Source organism: Pelodiscus sinensis, chromosome 22 (assembly GCF_049634645.1).
Source record: "Pelodiscus sinensis isolate JC-2024 chromosome 22, ASM4963464v1, whole genome shotgun sequence".
NCBI lineage: Eukaryota > Metazoa > Chordata > Testudines > Trionychidae > Pelodiscus > Pelodiscus sinensis.
In genome coordinates, this window is record NC_134732.1 from 4,698,383 (window position 1) to 4,715,146 (window position 16,764).

Sequence of the window (16,764 nt, forward strand, 5' to 3'; positions counted from 1 at the left end):
CCGACAGGGCTGGCTAGTCCGGGATCAGATCGCAGCCTGCAGTAAATCACTGCTCAGGACTGACGGGCCTCGACCCTTCATTCACGCCCACAGGTACCCATCAGGGAACACGGGCAGATAAGAATAAAACGGCATAATCGCAACAGGACACTCCCGTGCTACAAACGTGGCTGCATTCATCACACTGACGGAGCGGGCAGGCGCAGCCTTTGTGCATGGCGCTTTGCAGACCCAGATTTTAAACTCCAATCCCAGAGCCCTTCCTGGTCCAAACAACATGTTCTTTCTTGGGCTCTCATTATACTACCTGGCCTCCAGGGCTGCAACATCTAGCACCTCCTTGGCACTCTTGTGTTCCCCCCCAGGCGGTGCTGTTATCGGCAGGGCTCGCCAAGTGGTGGCGAGCTCTGCTCGCCAGCCACGCGGTTCGGCACACTGAGCATGTGCAGACCGCACTGCGCAGCTGTGCCGGCTTGTAATCTATTCACCATGGGCGAGTAGATTACACTAATTGTCAAGCCCTGGTTATCGGCATTTTACCCATGGGCACCAAGAAGCTAAGTGATGTGCCTAGGGTCACAAGGTGCCTGTAGCAGAGGAGGGAATTGAACCCTGGTCTCTCAAACCCCAGGCTGGTGCTCTAACCACTAGGGATGCAAATGGCTAACAAAGTTAATCGATAAGCTACACCTTTACTGGGTGATGCTTACCAATGATGCTTACACAGACAGGAGGCTGCTCCAGGTTTGTGGGGCCCGCCATGGACAGGAGGCTGCTCCACCCCAGACATGGCAAGTGCGTGAGCCCTCCCGCCCTCCCTCCCACCCATTTAATCGGTTAGCCAGTTAAACATAACATTTAACCCTTTACATGAATGGGGTTTGACATCCCTACTAGCCACCGCTGAGCTATGCTTCTCCCAACAGAAAACGGCATTTGACCAGGACACTGTTAAAGGAAAAACATGGGTGGAAAAAGCCTACCTGTCTGGATCGAAGACCCCCAGGGGCCCTGCTGCAGCCGGGCGCTGCTGCTGCTGGTGGGTCTCTTCCCGGGCCTGCAGGTACGCTCGCTCCAGAGCATCCTGCGCCTCCTTCAGCCTCGCAAATCCCTGGGGGGGGAAGGGGGGAAACACATTGAAACGCCTGCGTCTGAGCCTTCGGCCCCCACACGGTCCAGGGCCCCGTGCCAGATGACTCTCCCGCAGCAGTGCCTGGCTGGGCTGGGAGGGAGGGATTTTGAACTCCCGCCTGGCAGCACCGGGCCTGTGAATCCTGGATAACAAAGCCAGGACCACGTACACGTCGCCATGGTAAGTCTCCAGGGAGCTAGACCTGGGAACTTCAGAGCCTCTGTCCGTTGAGCTGGAGGGTAACTCTGTTTGCTGTGCACGCATAGAAGGCTTTTGTCCTCTTTGGGCCAGCTGCAATTTGGCCCACACACCCAATCAGCGTATTACAATGGCACAAGGAATAACAGATCCCACAGAGGCAGCGTCTAAACCGCCCCTAGCACACCAATGTGAATTAACCCTGACCGCTCCACAGCAATAGTTACTCTCATTTTTTCCCATTCCTGTGCAGAATAAATTTTGTTATGTGCACCGAGGCATGTGGGGATGTGCACCCCAGAAACACACGCTGCTGGCTGTGGGCGCTCTGCTAACCAGCTGAGCGGCATTTGAATCTCTTCTGGGCGGCTGCCCAAGCGCTTGGCTTGCAGGGAACGTTGCTCTTCAAGGTTCTTTGGTGCAGCAAGCCAGTAGGCTCAGCAAAATGCAAGTGCAGTGAAAGCTTTAGATACAGCTGATCCCAGCTCGGGGACACCCCAGCAACCTCCCCCCGCCCCCTCTGCATGTGAGCGCTGGCTAAATACAGCATTGCTACCTCCTCCCCGCTGTGCTGCCCGGCTGGTCTCGCGCTCCTACGCTGAAGCTGGGGCCAGGCTTTGGAGGGCCGTAGCTGGACCGCGCCTCACTGCGGCAGCGTCACAACGTTGGCATCGCCACGGCAGGTTGTCCCATCACCCCGGTGTGCCTGTGCAAAGCGTCACGAGGCGACAGTGCTGGGCCGTGACACTGAGCAGCCTTGGGCACAGGGACTCTGCTTTATTTGGGAAGGGGGGGGGGCTCTCCAGGCGTTTCAGCCCTTCAGGGATGCTCTAGGGCCTGGCGTGCACGTGCCCAGCACGAGATGCATCTGCCATGCTGCAGACGCCACCTGGCAATGAGGGGAGTCTCCGAAAAGGGGCCGGGAAGAGAGGCAGAGAGTAACGCTGGGCGTACCGTTAGCTGGGCCTGTGGCGTCAGCCTCCCGGTTTGGATCAGTCCCTCGAAGGATTCCACCTGGACAGGCAGAAAATGACATTAACTACCGGCCCATGGAGCTGCCTACGGGAAGGTGAGTCTAACCGTCAATGACAACGGAGGGCAGCCTCCTGTTCCTGCCCCTCCTCTTCCTCCTGGCTCCTTTCTTAGGCCCCAGCCCTTGCTGGAGTCTCCCTCAGAAGTGAGGAATTCAAACGCCGCCTCCCCACCCCTGCTCTGATTTGACTGGGGTTCGTTCCAGGCACCGTCGTTGGCTCGCTCTGGGCCCAACTTGCCTGCGTCTCAAATTTCCTCGCCTGACCAGCCAGAGTCTGTGTCAGGGGATCCACTGGAAAGCGTCTCTCCGCAGAGGCGCAGGCGTCAAGCCCAGCCAAGTGGGGGAGCGCAGCATGGGCTGGTGGGGGCGTAGCCTGGTCTCCCGCTGCCGAGGGCGGCCCTGGAACAGAAGACACAGGTGAGAAGAGCCAGCGTTGTCATCTCCATTCTCCAGCTGGCTCCAGAGCTCAGGGGCCAACTCCAACAAGCCCCCCTCCCCACGCCCGGCTTGCCGGACTCCAGAGCAGTGAGATCAGACAGGCGCTGCCCATTCCCAGCGGAGCCCCCGGGAGCCAGCGAGCCCGGGCGCGAAGCATTCGGGGGCTGGTCTCTGGCGCACCGCTCGACTGGCTCGTGAACGAGCATCTGTCTCGGCCAGCGGACTGGGCCAGGGTGAGCAGTCCACCCCGCTCCGCTCCCTTCGCTTCTCCCACCGCCGCTGAGAAGCTGGTGGGGGGGGGGGGGTATTTGTAGCCGGCACAAATGGTGCCAATGCCTTGGAAGTCACTGGCATTGTGGCCACTTGTACCAGGCCAACTCGGCTCCACGTCCTTCCCCAGCAGAGACACGTGGGCCAGGACGTAGCTCGGCAGGTGGCCACGAGATGCTGCACGACCGGGGTCCCGGCAAAGGGGGGCTGCACAGGCACCCGGTAGGGATGGCACCAGGTGAATGGAGCCTGCACCGCGGAGCGAGCAGCATTTACCGGAGCACAGCGCCTTGCCAGCCAGGCCTGGGGGCGGTATCTCCAGGGGCTGGGAGCTGAGTGCAGCCAGGTTCGCCTGCTGGCGCGGGCTCCGGAGCTGGGGATGTGCAAGGGAGCAGCTGACGGCAGGAGGCGGCGGGATGAGAGAAGAAGCGGCTGCGTTCAGACACTCCAGGGCTTCAAATGCACCTTCCTGCAGAGCCGCCGGCAGGGCTGGAGCGGGGCTGCTGCTGAGCTCTGCCGTCCGGATCCGCGGGATGCTGAAAGCCATGACCCTGGAGCCGGGGGCCACGGTCCCCATGTGGACATTGTGGCTGGGCTTCGGCGGGTCGGCGTACAGGTTCACCTGCGGGGAAGGAGAAAGCCAAGAATTCCGATCACTCCCGACACTCAGCCTCGGCGCCCGCTGGGTGAGGTCTGCGGAAACCAGCTGATCCGCCGGCTCTTTGTGCTGCTTTAGCCGGGGGGGGGGGGGGGGGGAGATTCTGAGGGGCTGGCCTGGGGGTCAGGCGCTGCTCTGAGTCTGCTCCATTCCCGGCTCTGATCCCCACGTTGGGAGGGGCTGAGAGCTCTTGGGGTGTCTAGCAGCACCAGCCGTGGGATTCTGTCCCACCAAGAGCCAGCCCCACACTGAGCATTCGGCCAGCCTAGGCTACTTTGCGGCCTGTCTGGCCCAGGGCTAGAGGGGCCCACCCAGCCTTCCTGGGCCAGGAGAGCCGAGACCAGTAAATATTGGCTCCATCAGGCCCTACCACCCCTTCTGGAACCCTCAGAGATGGCAACCTCCACGCCAAGGAAAGCGACTGCAGCATATTCCCAGAATATGCTCAGACCAAAGGAAGAAAGCAGAGCAGCAGAACACACACCCTGGACTTCAGAAGAGCAGCCCTGGACTCCCTCAGGGAACTGATGGGCAGGATCCCCGGGGATGCTAACAGGATGGGGAAAGGAGTCCAGGAGAGCTGGCAGTATTTTAAAGAAGCCTCATTGAAGGCACAGGAAGAAACCATCCCGATGTGCAGTAAGAAAAGCAAATATGGTAGGCGACCAGATTGGCTTACCGGGGACATCCTTGGTGAGCTTAAACACAAAAAGGAAGCTTATAAGAAGTGGAAACTTGGACAGATGACTAGGGAGAAGTATAAATATATTGCTCGAGAATGCAGGGGAGTTATCAGGAAGCCGAAAGCGCAGTTGGAATTGCAGCTAACAAAGGATGTGAAGGGTAACAAGGTTTCTACAGGCATGTTAGCAATAAGAGGGTGATCAGAGAGGGGGTGGGGCCCTTACTGGCTGAGGGAGGAAACCTAATGACAAATGATGTGGGAAAAGCTGAAGTACTCAATGCTTTCTTTGCCCCTGTCTTCACGGGCAAGGTCAGCTCCCGGACTAATGCACTAGGCAACACAGTATGGGAAGGAGGTGGACAGCCCTTGGTGGGGAAAGAACAAGCTAGGAACTATTTAGAAAAGCTAAATCTACATAAATCCGTCTGGATTTAATGCATCCGAGGGCACTGAGGGAGTTGGCAAATGTCATTGCGGAGCCTTTGGCCATTATCTTTGAAAACTCGTGGAGATCAGGAGAGATCCCGGATGATTGGAAAAGGCAAATATAGTGCCCATCTTTAAAAAAGGGAAGGACAATCCAGGGAACTACAGACTCATCTTCGCCTCAGGGGGAGAGGTGGATATGCTGGAGGGCAGGGATAGGGTCCAGAGTGACCTGGACAGATTAGAGGATTGGGCCAAAAGAAATCTGATGAGGTTCAACAAGGACAAGTGTAGAGTCCTGAACTTAGGACGGAAGAATCCCAAGCATTGTTCCAGGCTGGGGACTGAATGGCTAAGTAGCAGTTTGGCAGAAAAGGCCCTGGGGATTCCAGTGGATGAGAAGCTGGAGATGAGTCAACAGGGCGCCCTTGTAGCCAAGAAGGTGAATGGAATATTTGGGTGCATTAGGAGGAGCATTGCCAGCAGATCCAGTGACCTGATTATTCCCCTTTATTCGGCTCTGGTGAGGCCACCTCTGGAGTATTGTGTCCAGTTCTGTGCCCCTCACTATAGAAAGGATGTGGATGCATTGGAGAGGGTCCAGCGGAGGGCAACCAAAATGATGAGGGGGCTGGAGCATATGACCTACGAGGAGAGGCTGAGGGATTTGGGTTTATTTAGTCTGCAGAAGAGAACAGTGAGGGGGGATTTGACAGCAGCCTTCAACTTTCTGAAGGGAGGTTCCAGAGAGGATGGAGAGAGGCTGTTCTCAGTAGTGACGGATGCAGAACAAGGAGCAATGGGCTCAAGTTACAGTGGGGGAGGTCTAGGTTGGATATTAGGAAAAAGTATTTCACTAGGAGGGTGGGGAAGCACTGGGCTGGGTTCCCTAGGGAGGGGGTGGAATCTCCGTCCCTAGAGGTGTTTAAGTCCCAGCTTGACAAAGCCCTGGCTGGGCTGATTGAGTTGGGGTTGGTCCGGCTTTGGACTTGATGACCTCGTCAGGTCTCTTGCAGCCCTAGTGTTCTAGGGCTAATGGTGGGGTGCAGCAAGGTGGAGGGGATGGAGCGGGACTAGCGCAGGGGTGGAGAATCTTTTTTGGGGAGGGGGCCGCTGACCTAGAGAAAAATCAGTCGAGGGCCTCACAAAAGCAAAACCCCCCCAAAACCAACAACCAAACTAAACCAAAAACCCCTCCTCGTTCCCCAGGCACACCAGAGCCTAGGGGAGCCCAGGCTAGTAGATTTTGTGGGCCCTGCTATGCAGAAGGATGGGGCCAAAAATGAGGGGTTCATGTGTGGGAGGGGGCTGCTGGGAAGCAGGCTGGGGGTGTGGAGTCTGGGAGGGAAGGAAGGTACAGGAGTGGGTTGGGATTTGGTGGGTTCTGGGAGGGCTGTAGGGTGCAGGGTCTGGACGGGGGGGAGGGGGGGAGGCTTTACAGGGCTTGATCACCTCCTGAGCCTCAGGAACTGAATCCAGGCAAGCCAGGGGCCGGATTAGAGCGTAATAAAGGAAGCAGAAGATGTGCATCTACGTGCCTGCTCAAATCCATGCGTGCATACACGTGCAAACATGCACACACGTGAACACCCCACGTAAACAAACATGCATGCATGCCCACACGCAACAAAATGCGTGCACGCAGCCATTCCGATTTTGGGCACAGAAGGCAGAGTTCTCTCCCCAAACTATTTTCCAGCTAGACTCTGTCTTTGGTCTCTTTTTAGCCCGGAAGGAGCAACGAGATTACGCATACGAGCTGGCCCCAGGAGGCTCGTGCTGCCTGACAGCTCTTCTCGCTCAAGTTGCATTTCGTGTCCTTGCAAAGAAATTCAGCCCCTTCAGAAACAGGATCACGGCCCCAGCACCGAGACACTTGTCTCCACCCTCTGCCTCCTGAGCCTCTTCCCAGCTCTCATTCCTCCTCTGCTGGCAGAGGGCTAAGCTGGATTTCAGTAATCCCCCCATCTGCTCATTGCCCCGCCCTGAACCATGGCTCAGAACCCATGTCCTCCTGCCCCGCTACCCAAGGGACGGTAGGAGTTTGCCCCAAAGTTCCTCCTTTCAATTTTCGGTAGAAAATTCTCCCCCCTCCCAAACTCCCAGGAGCCCAGGTGAAGACAGAGGGCAAGGTTGTGCCCATCTGGACGGGCTCTTGCCTTATTGCTGCCCTTCCACAAGCCCTCTATTAGCCTCTGGCCATGGCAGCGCTGCGGTGAGCTGCCTGCTTGGAACCCCTCGGGCTTCTGCTTCCACCTGCAGCCTCCAGGGAGCCTGCCCCGTGGAACGGACCTCGAGACATTTCACTCCAAACGGTCAAAACTGCTCCAAGGCCTTCTCCAGCGCAGCCCCTGGCTTTCAGCCTGAGCGTCTCATGCCCAGCTAGGCAGCCGTGTTGCCGGAGAGCTGCATGCTGGGAGCAGGAGCTGGAGCTCGGGCTGTAAAATCCCATTTAATCAGTTAAATGATTAAACGTTATATTCCACCAGCTAATCGTTTAAATGGGGCAGGCCGGGCTGGCGTGGCCCCCACCTGCACCGTGGCAGGCCGGCTGGGCTTGGAGCGTCTCCTGCCCGCGGCTCAGCTGGCTGCTCCAGCTAGGCTGGGCCCACTACAGGCGGGGCTGGAGTGTCCCCCCACTTGTAGCATGATGGGCTCTTCCAGCTGGGTCCATCACACTGCACTGTGGGTGAGCGGGGAAACTGTTCCCGTCTAGCTAGGCTGGCGTGCCTCCTGCCCACATCATGGCAGGCCCAGCTGGGCTGGAGTGCCCCCCCCTTGTAGCATGGTGGGCTGTTCCAGCCGGGCCCATTGCGCTGCACCACGCATGGGTGGGGAACAGTTCCAGTCTAGCTAGGCTGGCGTGCTCCCACCTGGGCTGGGGCAGCCCCCTGCCTGCACCGGGTGGTAGGCTGCTCCAGCCCCGCCGGGCCACCGGTGAACCGTGGACATCCCTGGCTGGAGCTAGGCATCATTTTGGCAGCAAATAGTAAATTTCCTGAAAAATTCATTTTGGGGGGTATTGACACGACTTGCAAATTCAGGTCCCGTTTGACTCACTGTTTCAGCCGAAAGAGAAGAATTTGGAAACGCTTCCGAGACGCATCGTTGCAGCATTTCATTCTGAAGCAACATGGGCTAGTTTTGCTGAACCCAAATTCATTTTTTAAATTTGGGGTTTTCATTTCAGCGAGAAAAACTGAAAAAACCCACCCCCGGCAGTTTTGATTAGAAACGACCCTCTTGTTCTGGATTTTTGGTTGATCCCTCCAACAAAAGAATCAATTCTTCACCCGGCTCTCGCCTCTTCATCCCTTTTAGTGATGGAGAGTGGCCGGGAACCAGCAACATGAGCTATCAGCCACTCAACACGCATGCCCGACACCAAGGAGGACATCCAGCACCCAGCCTAGTTACGGAGGGGAAGCAGAGACTACACAGGGTGCAGGAATGGACGTGAGAAAGGAGCATCTCTCCCATATACCCATAACTGCACGTGAGCTCTGCCACAGAACTTGCCCCTGTTCCCCTCCCCGGGTCTGTATGGCCTGAGATACAAGAGACTCCACCCAGGGCCCAGGCAGGGGCTTACACCTCCCCACTGTTTGGCAGCAATAGCAGCGGTAGGCAGTGTGGGAGCCACCCCTCGCTGGAGCGTGTTGGCTCAGCGCATGCCTCGGCCGGAGCGCACAGCTGTGCAGCCAGCATGTTTGGGGAGAATGCACAAAGCCAGAGGGGAGGTGAATTTCCTGAATGGATTTGTCCTTGCAAATCGCCTGCCCCGCTCTCTGCCATGTCGGGTCGGTGCCAGGCAGTTTGGTGCCAGAATGCAGCAAGAGGCCGGCTCTTGGGGACAGAGAGAGAGAATTTGCGACTCGTACAGCCAGACAGCGTATGCATCATATTTATTTATAACGGAGACTGGGGGCCCCATTGCGTCTGGCTTAGAGAGTGCACCAGCTACAGAGACGAGACAGACTACAGGTGGGAGAGTATTCCTCCGCCTTCAAATGGGAAACTGAGGCACAGAGACATGGAAAGTAACTTGCCTCTAGCTACACAGCGAGCCAGCACCAGAGCAAGGAATTGAACCCACAGCTCAGAGCCTTGCCCACGAGACCTCTCTTCCTTCCCAGTCTGCTGCTGATTTCAACAGCTGGCTCTGCTCTAGACTGGGACTAAGTGGGAGGGTTGTTTGGTTTTCAGGAGCCCCAGCTTGAGACCCCAGTGAGTCACGGGATTGTGAGCAGAGGGAAGGCACCTGCCCAAAGTCAGTGGGACAGCCCTGATGCATGGCTGGCAAGACGATTACAGGGAGGTCACTTGGGTACATGCTGGTGGGCCAGTGGTTACTAAATTAGCAGGGACATGGAAGAATGATGGGCAAGCCTCTCCTCTGCCACTGACTTTCCTGCATGACCTCGGGCAAGTCACTTTCCATCTCTGTAGCTCAGCTCCCCATCTGTAAAATGGGCATAACAGCATGGCCCTTCTCCCCAGGATATAGCCACTAAAGATTGTGAGGCGCGCCGATACTACAGGGAAGAGGGGCATTTAAGTATCTACGATACAGGACGCCAGAACATCATGGACACCACATGAGCGCTGAGATGGTACAGTGTGATCACCCGGGACACACAATCGTTTGGACACACACAATGCCGGGGAGATTACTGACTCCTGTATTGCAAAGCCCACCTCCCCCCCCGCCCAGCACAATGGCTGCTCTAGGCGATCCATTAGCACGGAGAGACCTGCCATGCTTTGATGAGCAAAGATAAGGGCTTGAAACAAAGTGGGGGGGTGGGGTGGGGGGGAAGGCCAGAGATCACAGAGACACATTAGATTTGTGGGGAAAAGACCCGGGGGAGGAGGGGAGGGCATTTGGGGAGCCAGCTGCTAATGCTACGGTGCTCCCACCACCCATCAAGGAAGCTGCAGCCAGGCTAACACGCTTTCCCCTCCCGGGAAGCAGAGGCAGGCGTGTGCCTGGGAAGGCGGGTGTTTTTCTATTGAGACACGCACCTATCAGCCAGTCACTCAGACTCAGACAGCAGAGCCCGGGGCCAGCAAGACCCACCCCCTTTGGGGCTAATTAACCAGGCACTGTGATAAGCCATCAGCATAACAGTTGGGGCTTAGACCCATCCAGGTATTTATATGACACTCCTCGCTGGCGGGACCAAGACCCCTAACTACCTACCTGACCTAAAGAGCAGGCCCCAAACCCTCCGCCTGTCCCCTCACCCCAATTACTGTCACCTGCAATCTGTGCGCACAGGCCAGGTTTGTGACTCTCACTTCTGCTTTAGGGGGGCTAGGGGAGGCTTCCCCAGGGGGCCGGTGGTACAGATCCCATGCAGAATGCTGACCAACAAGTCAGTGCGTCGATCTGGTAGGTACTAAAGCTAACGCTGCTTTCCCTAAAGCGAGGGAAAGTCTTTCCTAATGGTTAGAGCCAAGGATCCGGGGTCAGGACTCCCCGGTTCTTTCCCTCCCTTGGTCCCCCAAAGGAGAAGCGAGTTGCTGAGTGACTTTGGGCAAGTCACTGGAGGGCTGCTTTTCAGAAGCACTGAGCCCTGGTGATTCCCAGGGACAGCGAGATGGGGGAGAGGAGACTCAGTTCTCCTGAAAATCAAGCCCTTCGCTTTCTCGGGGGTCTCTGTTCTTGCGTGTAGACGGGGGAGAAGCCCTACCTCCGGGGAGAGGTTTAACCTCTGCATTGTGCTTTGAGATCCTCTCAAGGGAGATGCTGCAACAGGGCAAAGCCCAAGATGACAGGCCACTCAACCGGAGCAGAGCAGGGTGTCTGTCCCCCCCGACCAGCCCTGGCGCTCACCCTGCCCCAGGTGATGCAGAGGAGGGTGTATTGCTGATCAGCCAGAACGCTCGCTCGGGTGCCGCACTGTCACTTCAAGAGCCAGAGGGGAAAAAAGGTTCCACTGCAGATCTAGCCTCTCTGCCAAACCCAGCATCCTGGGTCAGAGAGGGGAGCCCCAGAGGACCAGCTCATCAGCTCTCACCCGCCCCATCCACCTGCAGGGCCATGGTGCTGAGAGGCCCCTCGCTGCAGCCTGCTGGGACCTGGGAGCAGGCAGACAGAGCTCCTTCAGCCTGCCCGTGCCCGGGGCGCTCCCAGCACGTGGGGTGCTGCCCTGAGACGGGTCAGCCCGTCGCACTGCACCCGGTGCCAGAGGGCGATGTGCCACGAAAGCCAAGGGGACACCTCGCTCTGGAGGGGAGCCCAGGCCGGGTGGGACTTCGCAGACGGGGGCCAGACGCAGAGCAGGCCGGGGGGGGGGGGGGGGGGGAAGGGAGATGCTCTGCTGAGCTCTCACATTCAAACCCTGTTCATGGACAGGCCCTTCACCCCACACAAGCCCCCCCGCCGAGAGTCCCTCACCCCAGGCCTAGCTAGTCCCTCCCCTCCTCCCACGCCCAGGCCTCGCCCACAGACCCCTTCTCCAACAAGCCCCGTCCACGCGCCATTCCTCCCTGCCCTCCGACTGCGCCCCAAGCCCCACCTTGTTCAGCACCTCCTCCACGCTGAACCCGTCCTGCCTCTCACCTGTGCCCCTGCACACAGACCTAGCCTCCCTCCCCAGCCCACGCCACGCCCCAGGCAGACCGTCCCCACACTGAGTGCGGCCGCCCAGCCACCCCTCCCCACCGCACACGGACGGCTCCCACCCTGGCACACGGTGCGCCCCATCACCCGCCTTCTAGCCAGCCAGAAGTTCCTGACAGCAGCGCCCGGCGCCGAGCCACTGTGGGCTGGGGAGAGGGAGGGTGCGTAAGGCACGGCACAGACGGCTAAAGGGGACTGGTGTCAAAGAACAGAGTTGCTTGGAGCTAGCCTTTGCGGGGGTATTGCGACAGCCTAGAATGCCAGGGAGCAGCGAGAGGGAGGATTGCCTAATGGTTATGGTGCCAGGTCCCTGTTCTTGCACAGCCGCAGGTCTACAGCCTGTGTTATATGGGAGGTCAGACTTGATGGTCCCAAATCCAGCCCTGGAAACTGGGAGGCCGTCTGAGGCCATGGGCAAGCCACCGCTGAAGTTAATGGAGCTGTAACAATTTGCACCAGCTGAGGAGCTGGCTCTCTGTGCCTCAGTTTCCCTTGTGTAATGGGGGTAACAGCATTTGCCTTCCACCCACGGCTTTTGTGAAGACACATACAAGGTGCTATGGGGATTGAGGGCAGAGAAGTACCCTAGACAGAGTGAAACAGCAGGGCTGCAGCAGACCAGAGTCTGGGCACACGGTGAATTATGCCCTGGCTTCAGCTACATACAAAGCAAGGACACAACAGCAGGGTCAGCTCCCATGTCCGAGTGCCACTGCACACAGCGTGTGCCTCACAGCCGCGGTTTCACGCCATCGCAGGGTGCTGGTAACGGAGAATCGGCCCTGCCGTTCTGCAAAGGTTCCCAGCAACAACCCCTTGGCTGGAATACGAAGAGCAAGGGAACCTACCAGAGGCCTGAATGCAAGAGCCATGTCAAAATGCCCAAGGCCGGTCACGGAGGAGTTTTTGCAGCAAACACCCCGCTCCGGCTGCGTCTCTTTTGGGGCCGGCCTCAGACAGGAAGGGGGAGGAGGCGGGGAGACAGCGCAAGAGGTTTTGCAATGTAACATTGCGCCAGATTTCAGTGTCGCTCCCCTGGCGCTGCACTCGCTCAACCGCAGCTCTGTGGCTGCCCCGAAAGGGGAAGGAAGCGAGCGGCAGTGTGCAAGGACGCTGCCAATTCAGTGCTGGGGCTGCTGCAACTTGGAGCCTTTTGCTGGGAGCCAGGTTCCGATGGAGCCGCTAGCCTGCCATGTGCGCACTGTCGGACTGAGCCAACGCGGGTGGGCGGGGGGGGGGGGAATGAAAATCAGCGGGCGTGGGATGAATCCATTCTGCTTGGACCCTGAAGACAGACCCCCTTGTAGGCAGGGGAGCTGAGGGGAGCCTCCGAACTGCCCTTGAGCTGCATAAGCTGAAGCGGATCGCAGCCACTCGCCCCGTGCGTGTGGGGTACAGCTCTGGAGGCTGAAGATCCTTGCATGCAGCTCCCCTGCCTTGCTCAGAGAGCTCCAGCGTCCCCCCAGGCCAGATGACATGGGAACCAAACACAACATTTACAGAGCTCCACCCACACAGGAACCTCTTCAGGAGCGCCGAAGGGCTTGGGTAACTTATGGTGCAATTTCCTGGCTGTCTTGGCACTGTCTGCCTCTGGCTGGGACCAGGGCTGCCGTAGTACCCTGAAAAGGGGCAGGCCTTGAGCAATCCCAGGCCAGAAGGCAGCGTGGGCCAGTGGTTAGCGTATTGGACTGAGAGGCAGGAGATGGAGGTTCTGCGCGCTGCGGTATGGTCGCGGGAAAGCCCTTTGCTTTCCAACACAGACAACGGCACATCCCCACCTTCATTACTATCGTCTATCTCACACGCAGCCTGCTCCTGAGAGCCCGCCCGCCCCAGCAGCAGCGGGGCACAACATCTGCCAGGAGGGGCGCCTCTCCGACGCGAGCCCCGGCCACTGTACCTTTGCTCTCAGCCGCAGCTGGTCAATGGTGTTCTCGGCCTCAGCGTACTTGGTCAGCAGTCTGTGGTAGTCCTCCTGGAAGCAGAGCACACGTCAGGGGAGCACCTGTCACTGAGCACTTATAGAGCAGGGGGTCCAAGAGGCGGCTGGTGGAGCAGTGAGCCGGGGGGGGGGATATGACAGGGCGTGGCGCACGTGGGCGCAAGCACTGGGCGTGCCGGCCAATCGGAAATGGGCATCCAGGGTTCAGACAACAAGGACTTCAGAGTTCAGCCTGCAAGCCAAGACTTGCTACAACAAAGTTTAAGCACATGCCCGCCGGAGACCGCCCGGAGCGGTGACTCCGGCCTCCCTAGTGTTAATTCCAGCGCCCTGCCATTAGCAAGCAGTGTCCTGGCCCGTAGCAGTGCTGGAGGGACACGGGGCATTAGTAGGAGCATTGCCAGCAGCCAGTCACGTCTGGAGCATTGTGTCCAGTTCTGGGCCCCCCACTACCGAAAGGATGTGGACGCATTGGAGAGGGGCCAGCAGAGGGCAACCAGAATGATTAGGGGCTGGAGCTATGAGAGGGACTTGGGTCTGTTTAGTCTGCGGAAGAGGAGAGTGAGGGGGGATTTGACAGCAGCCTGCAACATCCTGAAGGGAGGTTCCAAAGAGGCTGGAGAGAGGCTGTTCTCAGTGGTGGCGGATGCAGAACAAGGAGCAATGGGCTCAAACTGCAGTGGGGGAGGTCTAGGTTGGAGATTAGGAAAAACTATTTCCCTAGGAGGGTGGGACGCACTGGGCTGGGTTCCCTACGGACAGGGTGGAATCTCCAGCCCTGGAGGTTTTAAGTCCCGGCTTGACAAAGCCCTGGCTGGGCTGATTGAGTTGGGGTTGGCCCTGCGTTGGGCCGGGGGCCGGACGTGACGACTCCTGAGATCCTCTCCCCAGGGTTCTGTGGCCCAGGCAGCACTGTCTCCTAGTCCAAAGCTGCCACCCAGAGATGAAGGCTCCAACATCCATTCCCTCCATGCTCTGCCCCTGCCTCCTGCCCAGCTTCCTCTCCCCCAGCAGAGCCCTTCAGTTTCAACCCTGTGCAGAGCTCCCTGGGCTCCTCCTGGGGAGGTCTCCCTAGCCAGTGAGAGGTGGAAGTTACCTGCAGTTGCTGCACTAGCTCGGTGGCTTCCTTCGGAGACCTGAACTCCTCGGGCACCACGGTGGAGGAAGGGGTAGGGCATTTTTGCGGGGATCCCTCTGCGCTGTTCAGCAACACCTCCCGGACGATCTCCGCAGGAGACTTGAAGACCACGGGGCTTGCTGGCCCCCTGGTTCTCATGGGCAAAGTCCTGCCCCGCGGAGGGCGGTAGCTCTGATCGTCCTTTGGGAACCTCACCCGCGGCTCCACCTTGGACAAATCCGGCAGCGGGTAGTTGAGCTGGCCTCGGCCATAAGGCAAGGCTTCAGCGGTACCCGGGGATGGCCGGGCAGGGCCTGACTTGGGAGAGCCAGGCCGCTCTGCCTGCTTATGGGCGTTCCTCCGAGGGCTCAGGGACCTGGACTGCCTGCTGAACTTGGAAGGGAGTGCCGGGGAAATGATCTTCAGCTTCCGTGCCCTGTCCTGCTGCAGGCTGCCAGCCTGCCGGAGGGCACGGAGAGTCCCCGCTGCCTGGAGCCTAGAGCCCTCCGAAGGCTCAGCCGCAGGCACCAGGTGGCAGAGGGATGCCCTCACTCCACCAGCAGAGGTGGCCTTGGAGAAGGTTTGGGGAGGGTCCTCCAGGCTCTCGGCGTAGGAGGATTCTGGGAAGGTCTCTGCGTCGATGCTTGGGGCGTTCTGAAGGTCTTCCACAGACAGGTGGTGCAGGAGGCTCCGGCTCCGGTTCCAGCGGGTGGAATCGGGCAACGGGCTCAGCCCAGGGCTGGCCAGGTGCCTGCCTGAGGGCGAGGAGAACTCCGTCTCTGGGGGGAACTCCAGGCTCTCCCCCAGCTGGCTCAGGCTCTCCAAGGCATCAGCCACGGTTCTCTGGGCTGGCCGGTGGGGGTGCTCCGGCAAGGTGCTGGAGGGGGGCGGGCTGACATCAGAGCATCCGGAAAGCTCCTCCTCATTGTCCGTGGTGATGCTTAAGGACTTGCCATAGCCCCCGTACAGAGCCTCAGCGTCCCGCAGCCCATCAGGGCTGGTGCTGTACCCTGAGCCATCCTGGGCCTCGAAGGAGAGCTCCGGGTAACCTTCCCCTTCACTCCCTGCCTCCCAGCCCCCCTCCTGCCTTGCCACGTCCCCTGAGCTGGCTCTGTCCTCGTCCTCTTCCGTCATGTCCAGCTGCCTGTCCCCCTGCGGGTGCCAGTAGCCAGGGGAGGTTGGGTCCTCCTGTGTCCCATCATGCTCCAGTTCCTCACCTTCATCTGGAAAACAAACAATTGTGCAGCCGCCACCAAGTGCTTCCTCGTTTCTTTGTTCATGTGATTTCACCCAAGGCCCTCAAAGCTGCTCAGGAGAGCTGGGTTCAGTTCCTGGCTCTAGCATTGGGCTGCTGGGGGACTTTGGGCCTCAGTTTCCCCATCTGTAACTATCAATAACGATACTGACCTCCTTGGGTCAAAGTGTTCTGTAGGGGCTGCGGGTTGTCGTCTCTTACAAACACGGGCTACTTTGCTACCTGTGTTTCGTCTCCATCATCTCCTGCTCCAGCGGCTCCCACAGGCCACGGGACTTAGAGAAATACCGGTCACCCCCAGGGAACCTGCCATTCTTTCCGGTGCTGCTGTTTTAACAGGCACTGCCTTCTGATCATTCCTAAGCACCCTCTTGTTCCATGACAGCAGGGGTGGGGAACCTACAGCCCGGGGCTTGCCTGGGTCTGGCCTGCCAGGCTCAGAGCTCCCCACCCTGCAGCGGGGTAAGTCCATCTTCCAGACCTGCACTTCCACCCCCACCCCTGCCCCCTACATCCTACTCAGACTCCCCACCCCCAACCCACTCCAGCACCCTACCTCCTACCCAGACCCTCATCCCTACCCCCAGCCTGCTCCATGGCAACCCCCCTTCACACACTGAACCCCTTTTTGCCCACAGAGCGCCAGTTGGACCCCCAAAATCTACTAGCCCTGGACCCCCAGAAGAGTTAATCCGGCCCTGGGGGTAAACCCCTTCTGCGTTTGTCTGCAGGTGAAAGGACACTGCTAGCATGTATGTGCTGGCCACATGCCAACTGGGCTTTCGACTGGATACAGAGGGATTCCTCACTTCCTGTACTAGACCGTTGCGCTGCACATAGGGTGGGTGCAGTGTTCCGCCCCAGAGGCAGCTGCATTTTAGAGTCAATCCCTATTAACACACACGCAGTGCGGGATTTGTGCTCTCCAAGGCAATGAGCTGCGTTTCCCAGGTCCCAGCAGACTCCTGGGGTCTGGAGA

The 16,764-nt window shown here is 58.7% G+C and overlaps 1 protein-coding gene across 4 annotated transcripts in view; it reads right to left on the reverse strand.

The window, feature by feature from the left end:
* The window catches only part of AKNA (AT-hook transcription factor), a 72,814-nt gene that overhangs the window by 28,050 nt on the left and 28,000 nt on the right, over positions 1-16,764 (reverse strand). For all 4 annotated transcript variants that reach the window (XM_075905906.1, XM_075905905.1, XM_075905903.1 and 1 more), the window contains exons 3-8: positions 14,510-15,753; positions 13,372-13,446; positions 3,348-3,693; positions 2,602-2,762; positions 2,285-2,344; positions 984-1,111 (exon numbers count right to left, since the gene is read on the reverse strand). In XM_075905906.1, the coding sequence (XP_075762021.1) occupies positions 984-1,111; positions 2,285-2,344; positions 2,602-2,762; positions 3,348-3,693; positions 13,372-13,446; positions 14,510-15,664 (1,925 nt within the window). In that variant the 5' untranslated portion in view covers positions 15,665-15,753. The remainder of the gene's footprint in view (positions 1-983; positions 1,112-2,284; positions 2,345-2,601; positions 2,763-3,347; positions 3,694-13,371; positions 13,447-14,509; positions 15,754-16,764) is intronic.